At 49.5% G+C, this 16384-nt stretch overlaps 1 protein-coding gene across 5 annotated transcripts in view; it reads left to right on the top strand.

Annotated features, from left to right (window-relative positions):
- Positions 1-16384, top strand: part of REXO5 (RNA exonuclease 5) — a 38668-nt gene that overhangs the window by 21495 nt on the left and 789 nt on the right. For all 5 annotated transcript variants that reach the window (XM_038763787.1, XM_038763789.1, XM_038763788.1 and 2 more), the window contains exons 8-19: positions 1316-1431; positions 3270-3408; positions 3522-3616; positions 4729-4831; positions 5594-5739; positions 6111-6222; positions 7048-7158; positions 7310-7447; positions 8542-8634; positions 9747-9966; positions 11716-11903; positions 13094-13203. In XM_038763787.1, coding sequence (XP_038619715.1) covers positions 1316-1431; positions 3270-3408; positions 3522-3616; positions 4729-4831; positions 5594-5739; positions 6111-6222; positions 7048-7158; positions 7310-7447; positions 8542-8634; positions 9747-9966; positions 11716-11903; positions 13094-13203 — 1571 coding nt within the window. The remainder of the gene's footprint in view (positions 1-1315; positions 1432-3269; positions 3409-3521; positions 3617-4728; positions 4832-5593; positions 5740-6110; positions 6223-7047; positions 7159-7309; positions 7448-8541; positions 8635-9746; positions 9967-11715; positions 11904-13093; positions 13204-16384) is intronic.

Below are 16384 nucleotides of genomic sequence, written 5' to 3'. Positions count from 1 at the left end.
TGGGACTAGCTAGGGGAGAGGCTTCATCTGACTTAGTTCCCTATTATACCTCTTGTTCTCTAGATAAGATTGCCTCTTCAGAGCTCCTCTGTCCTACCGGCCATAAACTTGCGAGGATCAGAAAATGATGACCAGAAATTTGGACCCACAGTAATTCTTAGAGTGCATTGTAGTTCCTTGGGTAGGTGGTGTGTTTTGTCAGTGTCATGTCTAGCTGACTGTAGAGGGTTAGGTGATCACAATTAGCAACATCACTTCAGGAAAATAGAAGTCACTAGGAAAAGATGATACAATGGAGGAGAAAAAAAAATTCTTTTTCATTCCTTGCATAATGGCAATTGCTTATATAGCACCTAAGCTAAAAGCTAATGTTATTTACTGCTGTTTCGCTTTGTAGTTCACTTCATTCCACTTTCCTCATGGTGCTTCCTTCAGATGGAAGTTGTCTTAGTTCTACCTACAGTGGTGTTCATTCCCATTGTTTTAGGAAGCAGGAAGCAAAGCCAGACGGGTCTGTTATTAGATTGAATGGGATGCAAAATGGAAGCAGCAGCAGTAGACCCGGAGATTTGCGTGGTGAAAAATTTGAAGAGTTTTGAGACCCTCTAGACTGTAAGCTCATTATGGGCAGGGAATGTATCTGTTTATTGTTACATTGTCCTGGAGAGGCAGACAAATACCATCATCATCATCATCAAGACTGTTTTACAGATGATGTAACCAAAGCACAGAGAACTCAAGTGATTTGTCCAAGGTCACACAGTAGACTTGGATGGCCTGGGAAGTGCAAACTTATTTACTATTCTATTTATTTTGTTAATGATGTGCATTTAGCTTTACTCCTATTTGTTCTGACGACTTGACACCTGTCCATGTGTTTTGTTTTGTTGTCTGTCTCCCCCTTCTAGACTGTGAGCCCGTTGTTGGGTGGGGATCGTCTCTACATGTTGCCAACTTGTACTTCCCAAGCGCTTAGTGCCGTGCTGTGCACACAGTTAGCGCTCAAATACGATTGAATGAATGAATTCTAGTAATTGGGTTTTTCTGCGATTGAGGTGGTGGGTGGGTGCGTGGCTTTTCGATGTCTGGAAGTGTAAGTGATCAGTACTGGAAGAATTTTGAGAGCGATTTATTGCAGTCATAGTAATAGTAAGAGCTTTTACTGGGGGCACTGTACCCAGGGAGCTTCCCCTCTAATCACCCAGCACCTCCAGCGCATGGTGGGCATTCCTGAGGTGATTGGGGGTCTGGGGGGTGGCACAGCACAGCTCTTGTGATGGAGGTGGCCCACCTGATGGGGTCCGCTGTCTTTCAGTGCCTTACAACGAAAGGGAGCGAGCTCACCCGTGTCTCGTTGGTGCGAGCGGAGGGTTGCTGCCTTCTGGATGAACTTGTGAAGCCCGACAATCCCATTCTCAACTACCTCACCAGGTATGTAGCCGTTCAGTATTCCTTCGTTCCATGCCCTTGAAGTTAGTTTGTTCAACAAAATGCTTCAAGAGAATAATAATGATGGTATTAATAATAATGATAATTATGGTATTTGTTGAGAGCTCACTATATGTGCCAAGCACTGTTCTAAGCACTGGGGTAGATACAGGGTAATCAGGTTGTCCCATGTGGGACTCACACTTTTAATCCCCATTTTACAGATGAGGTAATTGAGGCCCAGAGAAGTGAAATGACTTGCCCAAGGTCACACAGCAGACAAGCGGCAGAGCTGGGATTAGAACCCATCTCCTCTGACTCCCAAGCCACGCTTCTTCTCTTGTTGTTAGGCACTTACTATGTGCCACACGCTGTTCCAGGCGCTGGGGTAGATACAAGTTAATCAGGTTGGACACAGTCCCTCTCCCTCAAGGGGTCACAGTCTTAAGAAGGAGGGAGAGCAGGCATTGAATCCCCATTTTTCACATGAGGGAACTGAGTCACAGAAAAGATAAGCATCTTGCCCAAGGCTTTCTTATGCTATTTGTTAAGCACTTAGCACTAGCAAGCACTGGGGGTAGATACAAGGTTGGACACAGTCCATGTCCCACATGGGGCTCACAGTCTTAGCCCCCATTTTACAGATGAGGCACAGAGAAGACAACTGACTTTCCCTAGGTCACATAATAATAATAATAATAATAATGGCATTTATTAAGCGCTTGCTATGTGCAAAGCACTGTTCTAAGCACTGGGGAGGTTACAAGGTGATCAGGTTGTCCCACGGGGGGCTCACAGTCTTTATCCCCATTTTCTAGATGAGGTAACTGAGGCCAAGAGAAGGTAAGCGACTTGCCCAAAGTCACACAGCTGACAAGTGGCAGAGCTGGGATTTGAACCCCTGACCTCTGACCTCCAAAGCCCGGGCTGTTTCCACTGAGCCATGCTGCTTCTCTAACATAGCAGCAGGCAAGTGGTGGAGCCTGGATTAGAATCCAGGGCCTTCTGATGCCCAGGCCCCTGCTGTAGCCATTATGCCAGGCTGCTAGGATGCAGAAGTTGATTGCCCAAGGTCCCACAACAAACAAATGGTGGAGCCGGGATTCGGTCATCCCGGGCCTGTGCTCTATCCACTGGGCCATGCTGCTTCCCAAACACATGACCAAAGTGTACCATCAACCTCCTTTTCCCTGTCTAATCACAGGAAGAGTCTATTAGTTGTGGACAGAATACTTCCCAAGCGCTTAGTACAGTGCTCTGCACACAGTAAGTGCTCAATAAATACGATTGAATGAATGAACGCCTCTCAGCTTCCGTTTGACACCCTCACTCTCCTCTTTACCAGGAGAACAGGCTTTTTAGGGAAGACTTTTACTGGGTGTCCATATCAGTTGAATTCTCTGATGTGTGTAAAGCTCTTGGCCCTTTCTCCTCTGTAATCTGCTTTTGACCTTATGCCAGCAGAAGATTGCTGACTTCCTTCTTAATCATAATCATTATCCTGTAACTGGCAAGCAGATAGGATTTTCTGTCTAATAAAACCCTTGTCAGTCTGGTAATTTGGCATTCAAATAAGGCTGCTCTTTCTTACCCTGCTTTTATAAGTTGGTCTAAGGGCTTAATATACCACAAGAAGGAAAAATCTATTTTTTACCCCATGTAGGAGGGAAAGTTTAGGGCTGAATGTTCAGTATACACATTTCTCCAAGTGTGGCAGGCCGGGAGTCCGTAAACATACACGTGTGATTTCTAAATTGTTCTCATATGAAATGATTTCCTGGGACAGCTAAATGAATGAATTAAACTAATGATCTCTCATCAATTTTGCTTTCAATTTGGAGGTTCTCAGGCATCACAAGGGATATGCTCCAACCAGTGAAAACAAAACTAAAAGATGTCCAGGGGAAACTGAAGAGTCTTCTTCCACGTGACGCAGTGTTAGTGGGCCACTCTTTAAATGTGGATCTCAAAGCTCTCCAGGTGCGTAGCTTCCCAAGAATCTGTTTTTTTAAGGCCAGGCCCACTATAATTATTTCCCTAGTCATCGTCTGCTGCTCTAGGAAGATGGAGTTACTGTTCCTTTCTCTCTGCAGATGATTCATCCCAACGTGATTGATACTTCGTTGCTTTATGTAAGAGAATTTGGGCGAAGATTCAAGCTCAAGTTCTTAGCCCAAGCTGTTTTAGGGTAAGTTTACTACTTGGGGGGCGGAGATGGGGGGTGGGGGGGAGAGAGAGAGAGAAAGAGAGAGAGTGTGTGTGTGTGTGTGTGTGATGGAAATCCATTTTAACACCTGCAGTCATGCCCATCACATTTCTATTTTTATTTGAAGCTAAAATGAAATTCCTTGTCTTGGCAGCAGGGTCAGGGCAGAGAAATCAGCTCTGCCTTTTATAGTTCTCTGGAAAGACATGGCTTAATTTCCTGTAGTTCCTGTTATAGAGTCTATGCTCAGAAATAACTTAAAGCATTAAACAACCTCACAGATAAGTCCCACGGGAGAGGCAGCGATACTGATTTAATGGGAAGGAAAAATGAAATGGCAGGCAAGCATATTGGGTCCTATTCTGCAATCAGTCGGTATTATTGAGCTTACTGCGTAGTAGCTTAGGTAAACATGATCCCTGCCCTCAAGAAGCTTACGGTCTAGCTGGGGAGACATTCACTGCTATCAGTTAGAGGTAGGGGGAAGCAAGAGCCCTTAAATACATACTGTGCCATTGGGAAGAGAGTAATGCAGTAGTCGGGGGAGATGAGAGAGAGTTGTCAGGAAAGGCTTTCTAGAGGGCTTCGACCCCAGGAATTATGGTGGTGGCTCATTTGGCGTGCATGGTTTGGAGAGTTGGATGATGTTCCTATATTTGGCCACCTCTGCCTCATTCCTCCTCCGGCAGCTCCCTAATGTGGCAGAAAGAGAATTCAGGAAAGGGGAAGAATGTTCCCTCCCACTGCCTCTGCGGGTGCTTGAAATTAACAATTGGCCTGGGAGGGTAGGTGCCTTTCCAGAATGCCCTGGGAGGACTGACAGGATAGGCTCCATCCCCATACTGCGCCTGTTCTGATCAACAGCGTAGATGGTTCAAAGCCCACCATGGGAAATCTGGATCCATTCCTCCAGATTGCCGATTACCGGTATTTGTTAAGCACTTACTATGTGCCAGGCATTGTACTAAGTTCTGGGGTGGATATAAGTAAATTGGGTTGGACACAGTCCCTGTCTTGTGCCATGGAGAGAGAGGGAAAGTAGTTCACCGAAACCTGAAACACTGAAACCTCTCCTCCCTTCTGACCCTTTTTAGGAAGGAAATACAGAGTCCTGAAAGGGTGGGGCATGATTCCACCGAAGATGCCGTCACCACCCTTGAACTGGCCCAGTATTTTATCAAGCATGGCCCCAGGAAGGTTTGTGCCTTTGCATACTTTAGCGGGATGGGTGGATGTGGATATATATCAATCAATGGTATTTACTGTATGTGGCGCACTGTAGTAGAAACGGCCCATGCACGTGCTCACTGTGCCTTGGGTGTGGCTTTAGGCATGGATCCTTGCCACTTACAGCAAGTCTCTTCCTTTTTGATTTTAAATGGGATTCGACATTTGAAAACATTTCTCTCCTTCAGTGTTTTTTCCCCTCAAGTAATCTTCTGCTTCTCATTGTTCTTAGCACTTAGAAGAGTAAGTAGACAGCATCCGTGCCCTAATAAGTAACTAGTCAAAACTACTATTCTTCTTTCACTTAGCCTCATTTTGCCACTTCCTGTTCACACCTAACATATGGATCTTCTGTGATGAATTATTGTCTATGTAGCTAAGCAACCAAGATCACATCCATTGACCATTGATTATTTAGGAAAGCAGCACATTCTAGTAGAAGGAGCACAAGTTTCGGGAAGAGTCCCAAGCCACAAGCAAGTCTTTCCACCTAAGCCTCAGTCTCCTCATCAGCAAAATGGGGATGATAATAATACCCACCTCTCCCAGTCTCAGGGGGCTATTGGTGAGAAAGCTTCGAGGAACAGTGCTGCCATATAAAATCAAGATGGTAGGTTTGTGAAATGACCAAATAATCTGAATTAGTAGAAAACACCACTGGGTCAGTTTTTTGCTAAATCTGGAAGCAAACACTTGGGAAGCCGTCATTCACCCGCCTTTTCTCCATTTAAGATCGCTGAGCTGAAGCTGGAAACCTGCCTTACACCCCAAAGGCCGCTTGCGAGCCCTGAGCAGAAACCCACCTTGGTGTCTCCTCGCAACGGGTTCCAGGCACACTCAAAACCCCAAGCAAGACTAACCCAGCAGCAGGATCCAAGGTAACCACCTGCCCGCTTCCCTGCCTTCCTTTTAATGGCTTTAAGTGCTTACTATGTGCCAGGCATTGTACTAAGTGCCACGCTGGCCTTCTAGACCCAGTGGGACCTTTTTTTCCTCCTGGCTCAGAGAAGGAAGGGGCAATTTTGTCCCAAAACGAGTCCATCTTCCCTCTGAAGGAAGAGAGTTGCGGGATTCTGAACCCGCCTTTCCGGTCAGCTGTTCGGCGGCCGATTTAACATGGGCCAGTAAATGTTTGGACCTTGAAGGGAAGTGGGGCGGGCTCCCTTTCGCCCTGCCCATCTTTAAATGAATCGGAAGAGTCGATCATCACTGATCACAGCGTCTCCAAATGTCCATTCCTTCCTCTCAGCGATTTAGACCCTGTCGGTCGAAAATATCTCCTGCTCACCGGGAAGAAAGATGGGAATGAACTAACTTCTCCCAGCTCTCCCAGGAGTGTGATTTGCTCTTCCAATCAAGAGGTAAGAAACCTGCAGTCTTCGCCTCCCAAGGAAATTCTGCCCCACTACTTCTCTGATCTCTCAAGTTCAGCTGACACTGCAGTCCCCTTAACATGGAACCCCTAGAGCAAGCCTGCTCTGAGCCCATGAGCGTTCAACAGAGAACCATAGTAATGACACAACATTTTGTGTGTCTTGCCTTTTTGGAAGTTACGCAAGAAAAGTGCCCCCGCCAGCTCTCATGCCAATAATTTGTATCCATTTGGCAGGCTTCAAAGATTTAATTTCAGTGCAAAATCTTGTTCGAGACTCCACCAATTGTTAGAAAAACAGAAGCTCACCTACCTCCTTGCTCGTTGTAGTCTGTGCCCCAGCGGGAACGTGGCTGTCAAGGATGAGAGAGAGCACGTTGGCACCATAATTAATCAATCAGTCCCTCTTCTCAGGTTCTCAGGCCGGAACGTCTTCCATCTGTTTCTCCTGAGTTCCTGTGGGAGAAATTGAAGCAAAAATAGTAATGATAATTCTGTTTAGTAAGCTGACTGCGTACCAAGTGCTGGGACAGAACCAAGATAATCAGGTCGGACACAGACATGGGCTCCTCGGATTCCTGCATCAGTGTAGAAACAATCGTGATAAAAGCCACGAGTTTCATTTTTGGCAGCAGAACAGCATTCCCGGCTCCCTGCCCATAAATCAGTGGTATTTACTAAGCGCTTACTGTGTGCAGAGCACTGAACGAACTACTTGGGAGAGTACAGTAGTACAGAGTTGGTAAGCACGTTCCCTTCCTACAGCGAGCTCACAGTGTGTTCATCTCTGCTTTGTTGACACGTTTCCCTCCAGGTCCTTCAGGAAGCCAGAGAGCGGGTGCCTTTGTCTCCGTTCAGCGTAATTCAGTTCTCACTGGGGACCGAGCCCCTGCTCCCCAGGGTCGCTGCAGACATGAATGAGAAGGTAACACAGTCTGGTGGGCCAACTCAAACTTTTTGGGAGATGAAATTTGAGAATATGAAGTGATAGATTCTGAAAGTACTGATTCTCGTAAGTTGAATTGTGGTCTCTGCCTGCCTCCTCTAACTCCTGCTGGGTCTGTTTGTTTCCGTAGATGAAAGCCAAGTTGGTAGCGATGTCTACAGTCTACGCGGGACCATTTAGGATCGGCATCTGCCTCCGGCCTCTGAAGAAGCTGTTCCAGAGTTGCGGCCCGATTCGATCGATACGGGTGGTTCCTGAAACTTATCAGGTAAACAGGCTAGAGAAGGGCAGTCGATCAGGACCAGGAGACAGGGACAAAGACGATGAGTTAGATGGGAGTTAATGCAGAGGTTTCAGAACCGGGATTGTCCCATCCTACCGGGGGAACGTGGTTGAGCTGCCTCAAGAGCTACAGCCTGGGCTAGCAAAAGGAAAAATAATAATAACTGTGGTATTCGTTAACTTCTTATTATGTGCCAGGCATGGTACTAAGCACTGGCGTAGATGCAAGGGGATTGGGTTGGACAGAGTCCCACGCAGGGCTCACAGTCTTAATTCCCAGTTTACAGATGAGGTAACTGAGGCCCAGAGAACTAAAGTGACTTGCCCATGGTCACCCAGCAGACAAGTGGTGGAGATGGGATTAGAACCTAGCTCCTTCTGAATTCCTAGCCCGTTCTCGGTCCACTGGGCCATGCTACTTCCCTGAAATCAAACCAGAAATCAAATCTGGTAGCCCAGCCGGGCTTGCTCGTTTGGCTGCCCCAAAAGTCAGAGCCCCCAAGGCCAAAGGGCAGCCACGACAGTCTCAGTCAGTCTGTCAGGCAGTCAGTTGTATTTATTGAGTGCTTACTGTGTATGGAGCACTGTACTAAGCCCTTGGAAGAGCACAGCATAACAATATGACAGACGTGTTCCCTGCCCACAGCAAGTTTACAGTCTACAGGGGGAGGCAGACATTAATACAGATAAATTACAGATACAAGTGCTGGGAGGGGGCGGTGAATAAAGGGAGTAAGTCAGGGTGATGCAGAAGGGACTGGGAGAAGAGGAAAGGAGGGCATAGTCAGGGAAGGCTTTCTTGGAGGAGATGTGCCTTCAAAAAGGCTTCGAAGCCGGGGAGATATAAGGAGGGAGGGCGTTCCAGGCTGTGGACTTGGGCGAGAGGTAGACGGTTAGATCGAGCTGCAGTGAGAGGGATAGCATTAGAGGAAGAAAGTGTGTGGGCTGGATTAGGAGAGTAGCAAGGTCTCATGGGCTCTTTGTCACAGGGCCCCCTGATTGGTGAGAGGGAGGGGCAGACAGCCCAGAGCCGGGGTGGCTGGTCATAGCTCACAGTGCTATCATCTTCCTTTTCTGCAGCCGTACGTGTGCATTCAGTTTGAAGTCCTGGAGGCTGCCCAGCTGGCCGTGGAAACCTTCGATGGAACATTTGTCGAAGGGGCCAGAATCAAGGTAGGTGGCACACGGGACCCAAGACCGGCACCTAGACTTTCTCTGTCACCAGGTCGAGCTGGCTTCTGGAGCATCCCTTAGCCAGTCAGGTCCCTGCCGGCACCAATCCTGGAACGGCCCCAGGGCCAAGACAGAGACGTAAGTGAAGGAGACGGAGGTAGAAATGGGGTTACTCGGTACAGGTCAAAACATCTAGGGACCCTCAGGAAGTTTCTAAAACGGGCGGGGCAAGGAGGATCAACCCAGTCGTAGAACCAGCAGCTTCAGGAATTACTTAGGCCGTGGCAGGCAGTAAGGAGACTCATTCAGCGATGCTTCCGGGAAGTGGCAAAAGGATTTGGACCAGGGTGGTGGCTTTAAGGGTGCCTAGGAAGGAGCGCATCCAAGAAATACTATGGAATAAAAACCGGCATGATTTAAAGTCAGATTGAAAGTGCAGGGAGAAGGAGATGAGCCAAAGATGACACTGAGGTTGTAAGGGTCTGGAGCAGGGAGGGTGGTGCTGCTATCAGCTTTGCTTGCTAAGAGGTTTAGGAGGGAAGATGAGAAGTTCAATTTTTGCGTCTACATTGTCCACCCAGCGATGATCTGGAAACGGGAGGCTACAAAGCAGTGGTTGGGGCTGAGGAGAGATCCCATAGAACGAGTAGCTGAAACCAAGGGAGAGAATGAGCTGGAACATCAAAAGCAGCCAAGAGGCAGAGGAGGATTAGAATCGAGGAGGCCCGTTGAACCCAGCCGGAAGGGAATCGTGGCTGACCCTGGAGAGCACGGGATTGGGGGTGGGGGCAGATCAGAAAGTTCCTACAGGGGTTCAGAAAGAGGGTCATGTGGAGAAAAGGGAGTGGGGGTCTGCAGCCCATGTGAGGGGTTCAGAGAGGAACGAGAACGGGGAAATGGGACAGTGGCTTGTTGGGACTGTGTACTGCTACCATTCGAGAAGGAGTCTCTTAGGGAGAAGGAGACTTGAATTCCATTCTTTCCCAAAAAGGATGTCCCAAGTGCAGGAGCCATTCCCCTGAGCTAATGTTAGAGACCCAAGTCAGCTAGCTAGGGTCAGCTTGGGTTCATCTTCAGCTTCACAAGTAAGTATGAATTCTTGTCCTCCCCAGGTTCTGAGACCCATCCAGGAACTGACCCTCGATGGTGACACCATGCTGAGGAAGCTGGAGGACGATCTCGAGAACGAAGTGGCCCTGTACGTGTCCGGCCTCAAGAAAACCGCCACCGAGGAGGCCATACGTGAGCAGTTCAGCCTCTTGCCCGATCTGAAAGCCATCTTCTTGCCTGTGAATCGAGAAACAGGACACAACCACGGCTACTGCTTCCTAAGTAAGTCTGCACCAGCGAGTTTGGCTGGGGAGGAAGAGGTGTCAATCTCTCATCTCCTCACTCCATCCCCCTGTAACTCCTGCGCTCGACTCCCTTAGCACGCTCCATTTATTTACATCCGCCCCCTCGACACTTCTGTTCAGATCTTTCTTGTCGCTTGCTTCTCCTGCTTGGAATTTGTAATATAATAGGGTCTGTCTCCTCCCCCCACCATCTTTTTTTTAATATATTATTTGTTAAGCAATTACTTTGGTTAGCACTGATCTGCCAGCACAGTTCTAAGCTCTGGGGTAGATACAAGCTAATCAGGTTGGACACAGTCCCTGTCCCACTATGGGGCTCACGGTCTTAATCCCCATTTTACAGATGAGGTAACAGGCACAGAGAACGTAAACTGACTTGCCCAAATGGGCACAGCAGACAAGTGGCAGAGATTAGAACCCAGGTCCTTCTGACTCCTGGGCCTATCCACTATCCTGACTCTATCCACTAGGCCACACTGCTTCTCTTGAGGGCAGAGATCCTGTCTACTAACAGTTGTACTCTCACATGCACTTAGTACAGCGCTCTGCCCAGAGTAAGCGCTCAACAAATAATATCAATTGGGTGTTTAAGTCTTGAGAGTTGGAGATAGCGACGTTAGCTTTTACCTGTTTCCAGGTAACTGTCTAGTTGCCCCTGACGCTCTTGCTAACGTGGAGCAGAGTTTAAAATGGAGGGTGGTAGAGAACAAATGGATGAGCATGAGGCATGATTTTGACCCCAAAGCTAGTGAATAAAGTAATAATACTAATGATAGTATTTACTAAATGTTTGCTCCGGGTCAAAGCACTCTGACTGTAGAGGTAGGTACAAGATAGCCAGATTGGACCAAGTAGAGGGATCAAGTGTTTAGTACAGTACACTGCACACAGTAAGCGCTCAGTGGTATTTGAAGGATGGGTGGAAGTCAAGTTAATGCAGAGCTGCAGCTCTTTTTGGCTTTCCAAGACAGGTCAAGTGAGAGGTGTTGAGAACAGGTACCTCTGTCTGCTGGAGGTTGCCGGAAGGTCCAGCTGCCTCTTCTCGAAGAGAAAGGGAAGAGGAGCAGGTGGGGCGGGCTTCCCCAGGGCCAGCTGCTGTAGCTCCGACTCCTCAGGCCCCCTGAAAGGTAGAGCTAATTACAGAGCCATCACAACAACAGTTTGAGAGAAGCAGGGGGGTGGAGAAGCAGCACAGCCCAGGAGAGAGAGCACAGGCAAGCACTTCTTGGGCAAGTCAACTTACCTTCTCTCCGCCTCAGTTACCTCAGCTATAAAATGGGACCGAAGACTGGAAGCCCCATGTGGGATGCGGACTAAGTCCAACCTAATTAGCTGGTATGTACCCTAGCGCTTAATACAGGGTCTGGCACATTGTAAGCACATAAAAATCATTTTAAAAAAAACAAAAACCTCAGGGATGTCAAGGTGTCTTCCTCCCCAAAGATTCACCATGCAACCTACCCTCACTAAACCCTGGGTCCAGGCAGAACCAAGCTGTGCTGAAGCTGGCACGACTGCTGACCTGTGACCATCAGGATTGAAGAAGTGTGCACACGTGGGGCTGGCACACGAGGAGATGGGCACACTGGTCACGAGGTTCTGCAGCCAAAGAGAGAGCGGGATGGGCCAGGGGAGAAGCTTCGGCTTCTCATCGCCAGGGACCCCCTCCCTGCTCGCCCCTCGGGAGACGGCTGACCCAGCACGGGTGGGACTTGTTGGCTTTTAGGGTTTGGAACCCTAGCAAGCACCCAGTGTGCCCTGGACATCTTGAAGAGAGGGACCGGGCAGCATCGGGGGCTGAAGTGCCGGAAAGCTCTGACTCCGAGCCACCTCCATGAGTGGGCCCGACAGCGGCCCGATGATCCGTCGGACCCCAGCCTCCCCTCCCGGGCTTCGGAGTCACAGCCTGCCTCGGTGAGTGGCGTACGCTGCCCGGGGAGGAGTCCCCGGTCCCCAATCTACGCCCCCGCCCTCAAGGTCAAAACGCTATCCGCAAATCCCTGGCACCCGGACTGGGAAAAGAGAGGAAAAGACCGCCCACCTCGGGCTCCTCGCAGTGCCATCGCAAGCCACTGTAGGCAACCGAGAAAGGGTGATGGAGGGAGAAGCAAAGCTTAGAGGTGAAACTAAAGGAGTGGGAGATGAAATGCTTCTTGTGCAGACAACGGCTAAAGTAAAAATGCAGCAGAAGGCCTTGTTGGAGAGAACTGTGAACAGCTGGGAATGGATCTAATCTGGGGAGCCACCACCACACACCCTCTATCAGCAGGGCTGGCCTCTTTCGATCAATCAGTGGTGTTTATCGAGCATTTAGGTGTGTGCAGAGCACTGTTCTAAGCTCTTGAGAGACTACACTATAACAGACCCAATCTCTGCCCACAACAGCCTCCTTCCACCCCACTTTTCTTAGTATTGTTTATGAAATCAACAAGGGGGAAAGATATTTTATTCACCCTCCCCTTCTAAACCACATGGAAATCTGTTTTTGTTTGGGGTTTTTGGGGTGGGGAGTGGGGGGTGCATGGGCTAAAACATTCATCAGTGATTCATCAGTGCTTCAGCCCCTGGGCTCCAGTCCTACCTCCACCTCCCCATTGGGAAATCTATTTCCCCGTCACCATCTTTCTCAACCCCATGCAGAGAGCATATTAAGCCACTTTCCCTGGGGCCAGTCACCCTGTCCTGCTCTACTGAGGGCTCCCAGCGGGGTTGGGGTGGGCAGTGGGGCAAGGAGGCTAGAGCCGGGAAATCACACCGAAGAAGAAATGGCAGAGCAAAAGTTTGACTGGATGTGAGGGGCAGGGGAGAGGAGTCAAAGGTGGTTCCAAAATTGCAAGCTTGGGATCGGGAGGAACCGGGGAGGGTGGGGGCGAGAGAGAAGAGGTGGTCTGTTACCTGTAAGGTGCTGGCGGGGCATGCAGGAGATGCCGAAACAGGTGAGCACTCCAGGGCCCGGCCTCGGGCCTTCACTGACGCCCACGACTACCCGGGGAGGACTGCAAAAGAAGGAAGAGTCAGAGTGAGAGTGAGAACCTACACCCCTGACTCCCTGCAAGCCCCAGTGCCAGTTTGGGGTGGTGACGCCAGGCTCCTGGTTCCCACAGGGAGAAGACCTGAAGAAAGCCACCCGCCATTTAGACCGGAGGATTAAAAGGTTGCACAAGAGCCTGCGCCCCAGCACTCTCTGCGTTATCCTCCTGCCTGGAGTGAACAGGTAAAATCCCGCTGCTTGGGGAGAAGCTAGAGACAACCGGCCAGCCTTGGAGCAAGCTGGCCCCAGGGGGCCTTCACCAGAGCATGGCCCTGACCCAGCTATCATCATTAATGACATTTACTGAGTGCTTACTGAGTGCAGAGCACTGTACTCAGCACTTGGGGAGAATACAACAGAGTTGGCAGACACACCCCGGCACCTGGGCTTGCCTGGAGCCACTAATCGGGCCTAGACTCCTGGTTTTTTTATTATTATTACATTTTTTTATGGCATTTGTTAAGTACTTACTATGTGGCAGGCACTGTTCTAAGCGCTGGGATAGATATGCAAGCTAATCAGGTTGAACACAGTCCATGTCCCAGCACATAAGGTCCTCCCCCTCTCTGGCAGCCAGGCCGCTGTCATCGTTTATTGGCTGGACTCCCAGAGAGGGGACACCTATCCCAGGGGTGGGGGATGTGAGGATCGTCCCTGGCTTCTGCCCACTCACCCCATGAGTCAATCCCTTGGCACCCAGGGCTTCAATACAAGCACATTGGCCGGGGGTCATCTCCACTACCTCTTCATCTCCCTCCTTCTCACTGTCCGGCTTCCAGGATGGGAACTGGGCTCAGTTTAGTCAGGAAAGGCTCTCCATGGAGCCCCCTCAGAGCGGGGCTTCCCAGTTCCAGCTTTCAAGATTCCAGGTCCTGAACTGGATCTGCCTCCTCTGGGACCTTTCCCTTGTCCACCCCCCAACCACAGCCATCCCCGTCCCAAGGGCAGGAACGAGGAGGTAGCTGGGCCTCGGTTCCAGGACCCACCTAGTGTGTCCAGACGCAAGGGTTAGCCAGTTGGTGGGGGGGATCGCCCAGCTCTGGCCCTGCTCACGTAGGGGCAAAGATTCAGTGGTGGTCACAAAAGCCCTGGCGAGGCAGTGCTCTGGGCCCACCTGCTAATAATAGTCCTTGCCGCTCAGCTCCGCGGACTTGGATAACACACTGAAGGAGGAGCAGGTGCTAAGTGGTGACGTTTAAAAAATAAAGCCAGGCTGAATCATGTCCTACTTTAAACAGCCCTGGTGGGTTTGGAAGACTGCAGGAGAGATAGAGGCGTGCAAGCAACCAGAAAGAAAGCACTTAAAGGCTGCAGCAGGGCTTTCCCCAAAGGTCCAGGAGAGGTGGGCTTGTCCACGGGCCCTAACCAGCCGTCCTGTTCCGGTGGCCCGGGCACGGGGGCGGTTATCACAGTTATGCCTCAGTCCAGTCACTTCAGACAGCCCCAAAGTAGGGGAAGGTGGGCCTTATGATAGGGCACGGAAGTCCATTAGAACTTGTAAACCCACCTCCAGGATTTCTTGCGGGGCCTCTGGCACTCCCCTCCCAAGGCCCCGTTCACGTTTATGCGTACGATTTTAACTGCTCTCCTTTTCCCTCCCCGCTCCCACCGCAAACAGCCAATTTGCCCCAAGGCCATCGGCTCCCCCTGCATCCAAGGTCAGCTCCGCTTTCAGCCAGAGAGCCTAATCTAGGAGCAGAGAGAGTCAGCAAGCTGCTGGTCCACTGAACACACTCTAATTCCCGCCTGTCCCGCCATCGACCCCCGGCCCACGTCATCCCCCGGGCCGGGAATGCCCTCCCTCTGCCCATCCGCCAAGCTAGCTCTCTTCCTCCCTTCAAGGCCCTGCTGAGAGCTCACCTCCTCCAAGAGGCCTTTCCAGACTGAGCCCCTTCCTTCCTCTCCCCCTCGTCCCCCTCTCCATCCCCCACATCTTACCTCCTTCCCTTCCCCACAGCACCTGTATATATGTTTGTACATATTTATTACTCTATTTTACTTGTACATATCTATTCTATTTATTTTACTTTGTTAGTATGTTTGGTTTTGTTCTCTGTCTCCCCCTTTTAGACTGTGAGCCCACTGTTGGGTAGGGACTGTCTCTATATGTTGCCAATTTGTACTTCCCAAGCGCTTAGTACAGTGCTCTGCACACAGTAAGCGCTCAATAAATACGATTGATTGATTGATTGATTAATTCCAGAGCCCCTGAGGGCAGGCACACTGGTCTGGCCAGGCCTTGTGGCTCCTCCAGACACGCGGCCTATTTCGAGGCAGAGACACTGGGCCTCTTGAGGACGAGCCTTCTCTTTCCCAGCCACAGTTCCTGGAAGCCCAGGGCCTTCACCAGACCATGGCCCAGGCCCCGCCATCATCACCTGTCATCATCATCATCATCAATCGTATTTATTGAGCGCTTACTATGTGCAGAGCACTGTACTAAGCGCTTGGGAAGTACAAATTGGCAACATATAGAGACAGTCCCTACCCAACAGTGGGCTCACAGTCTAAAAGGGGGAGACAGAGAACAAAACCAAACATACTAACAAAATAAAATAAATAGAATAGATATGTACAAGTAAAATAAATAGAGTAATAAATATGTACAAACATATATACATATATACAGGTGCTGTGGGGAAGGGAAGGAGGTAAGAGCGCTTAGAACAGTGCTTTGCACATAGTAAGCGCTTAATAAGTGCCATCATTATTATTATTATTATCTGTCATATTTATTGAGCACTTACTGGGTGCCAAGCACTACTAAGTACTTGGGAGAGTACAACAGTGTTGGCAGATGTGCTCCCTGTCCACAACGAGCCCACAGGCCAGCCTTGTGACGCCCACAGCCCCGGAGCAGATGACCCTAGCATCCGGTATTCATTAATGGTACTATCAATCAATCAATCAATTGTATTTATTGAGTGCTTACTATGTGCAGAGCACTGTACTAAGCACTTGGGAAGTACAAATTGGCAACATATAGAGACAGTCCCTACCCAACAGTGGGCTCACAGTCTAAAAGGGGGAGACAGAGAACAAAACCAAACATACTAACAAAATAAAATAAGTAGAATAGATATGTACAAGTAAAATAAATAGAGTAATAAATATGTACAAACTTACATATTTTACTCATTAAGTATTCATTAAGCACTTACCATGTGCCAGGTACCGTTCTAAGTGCTGGGATAGATACAAGCTAATCAGGTTGGACACAGTCCCTGTCCCACACGGGGCTCACAGTCTTAACCCCCATTTTACAGATGAGGTAACTGAGGCACAGAGAAGTGCAGTCACTTGCTCTGGGTCACAAGGCGGAGGCAGGTTTAGAACTCAGTTCTTCTGATTCCCCGGCCCCTGC

The sequence above is a fragment of the Tachyglossus aculeatus genome, chromosome 21 (genome assembly GCF_015852505.1).
Source record: "Tachyglossus aculeatus isolate mTacAcu1 chromosome 21, mTacAcu1.pri, whole genome shotgun sequence".
NCBI lineage: Eukaryota > Metazoa > Chordata > Mammalia > Monotremata > Tachyglossidae > Tachyglossus > Tachyglossus aculeatus.
Note: the sequence above shows the minus strand (reverse complement) of the source record. Positions and strands in the feature narration are given on the sequence as shown.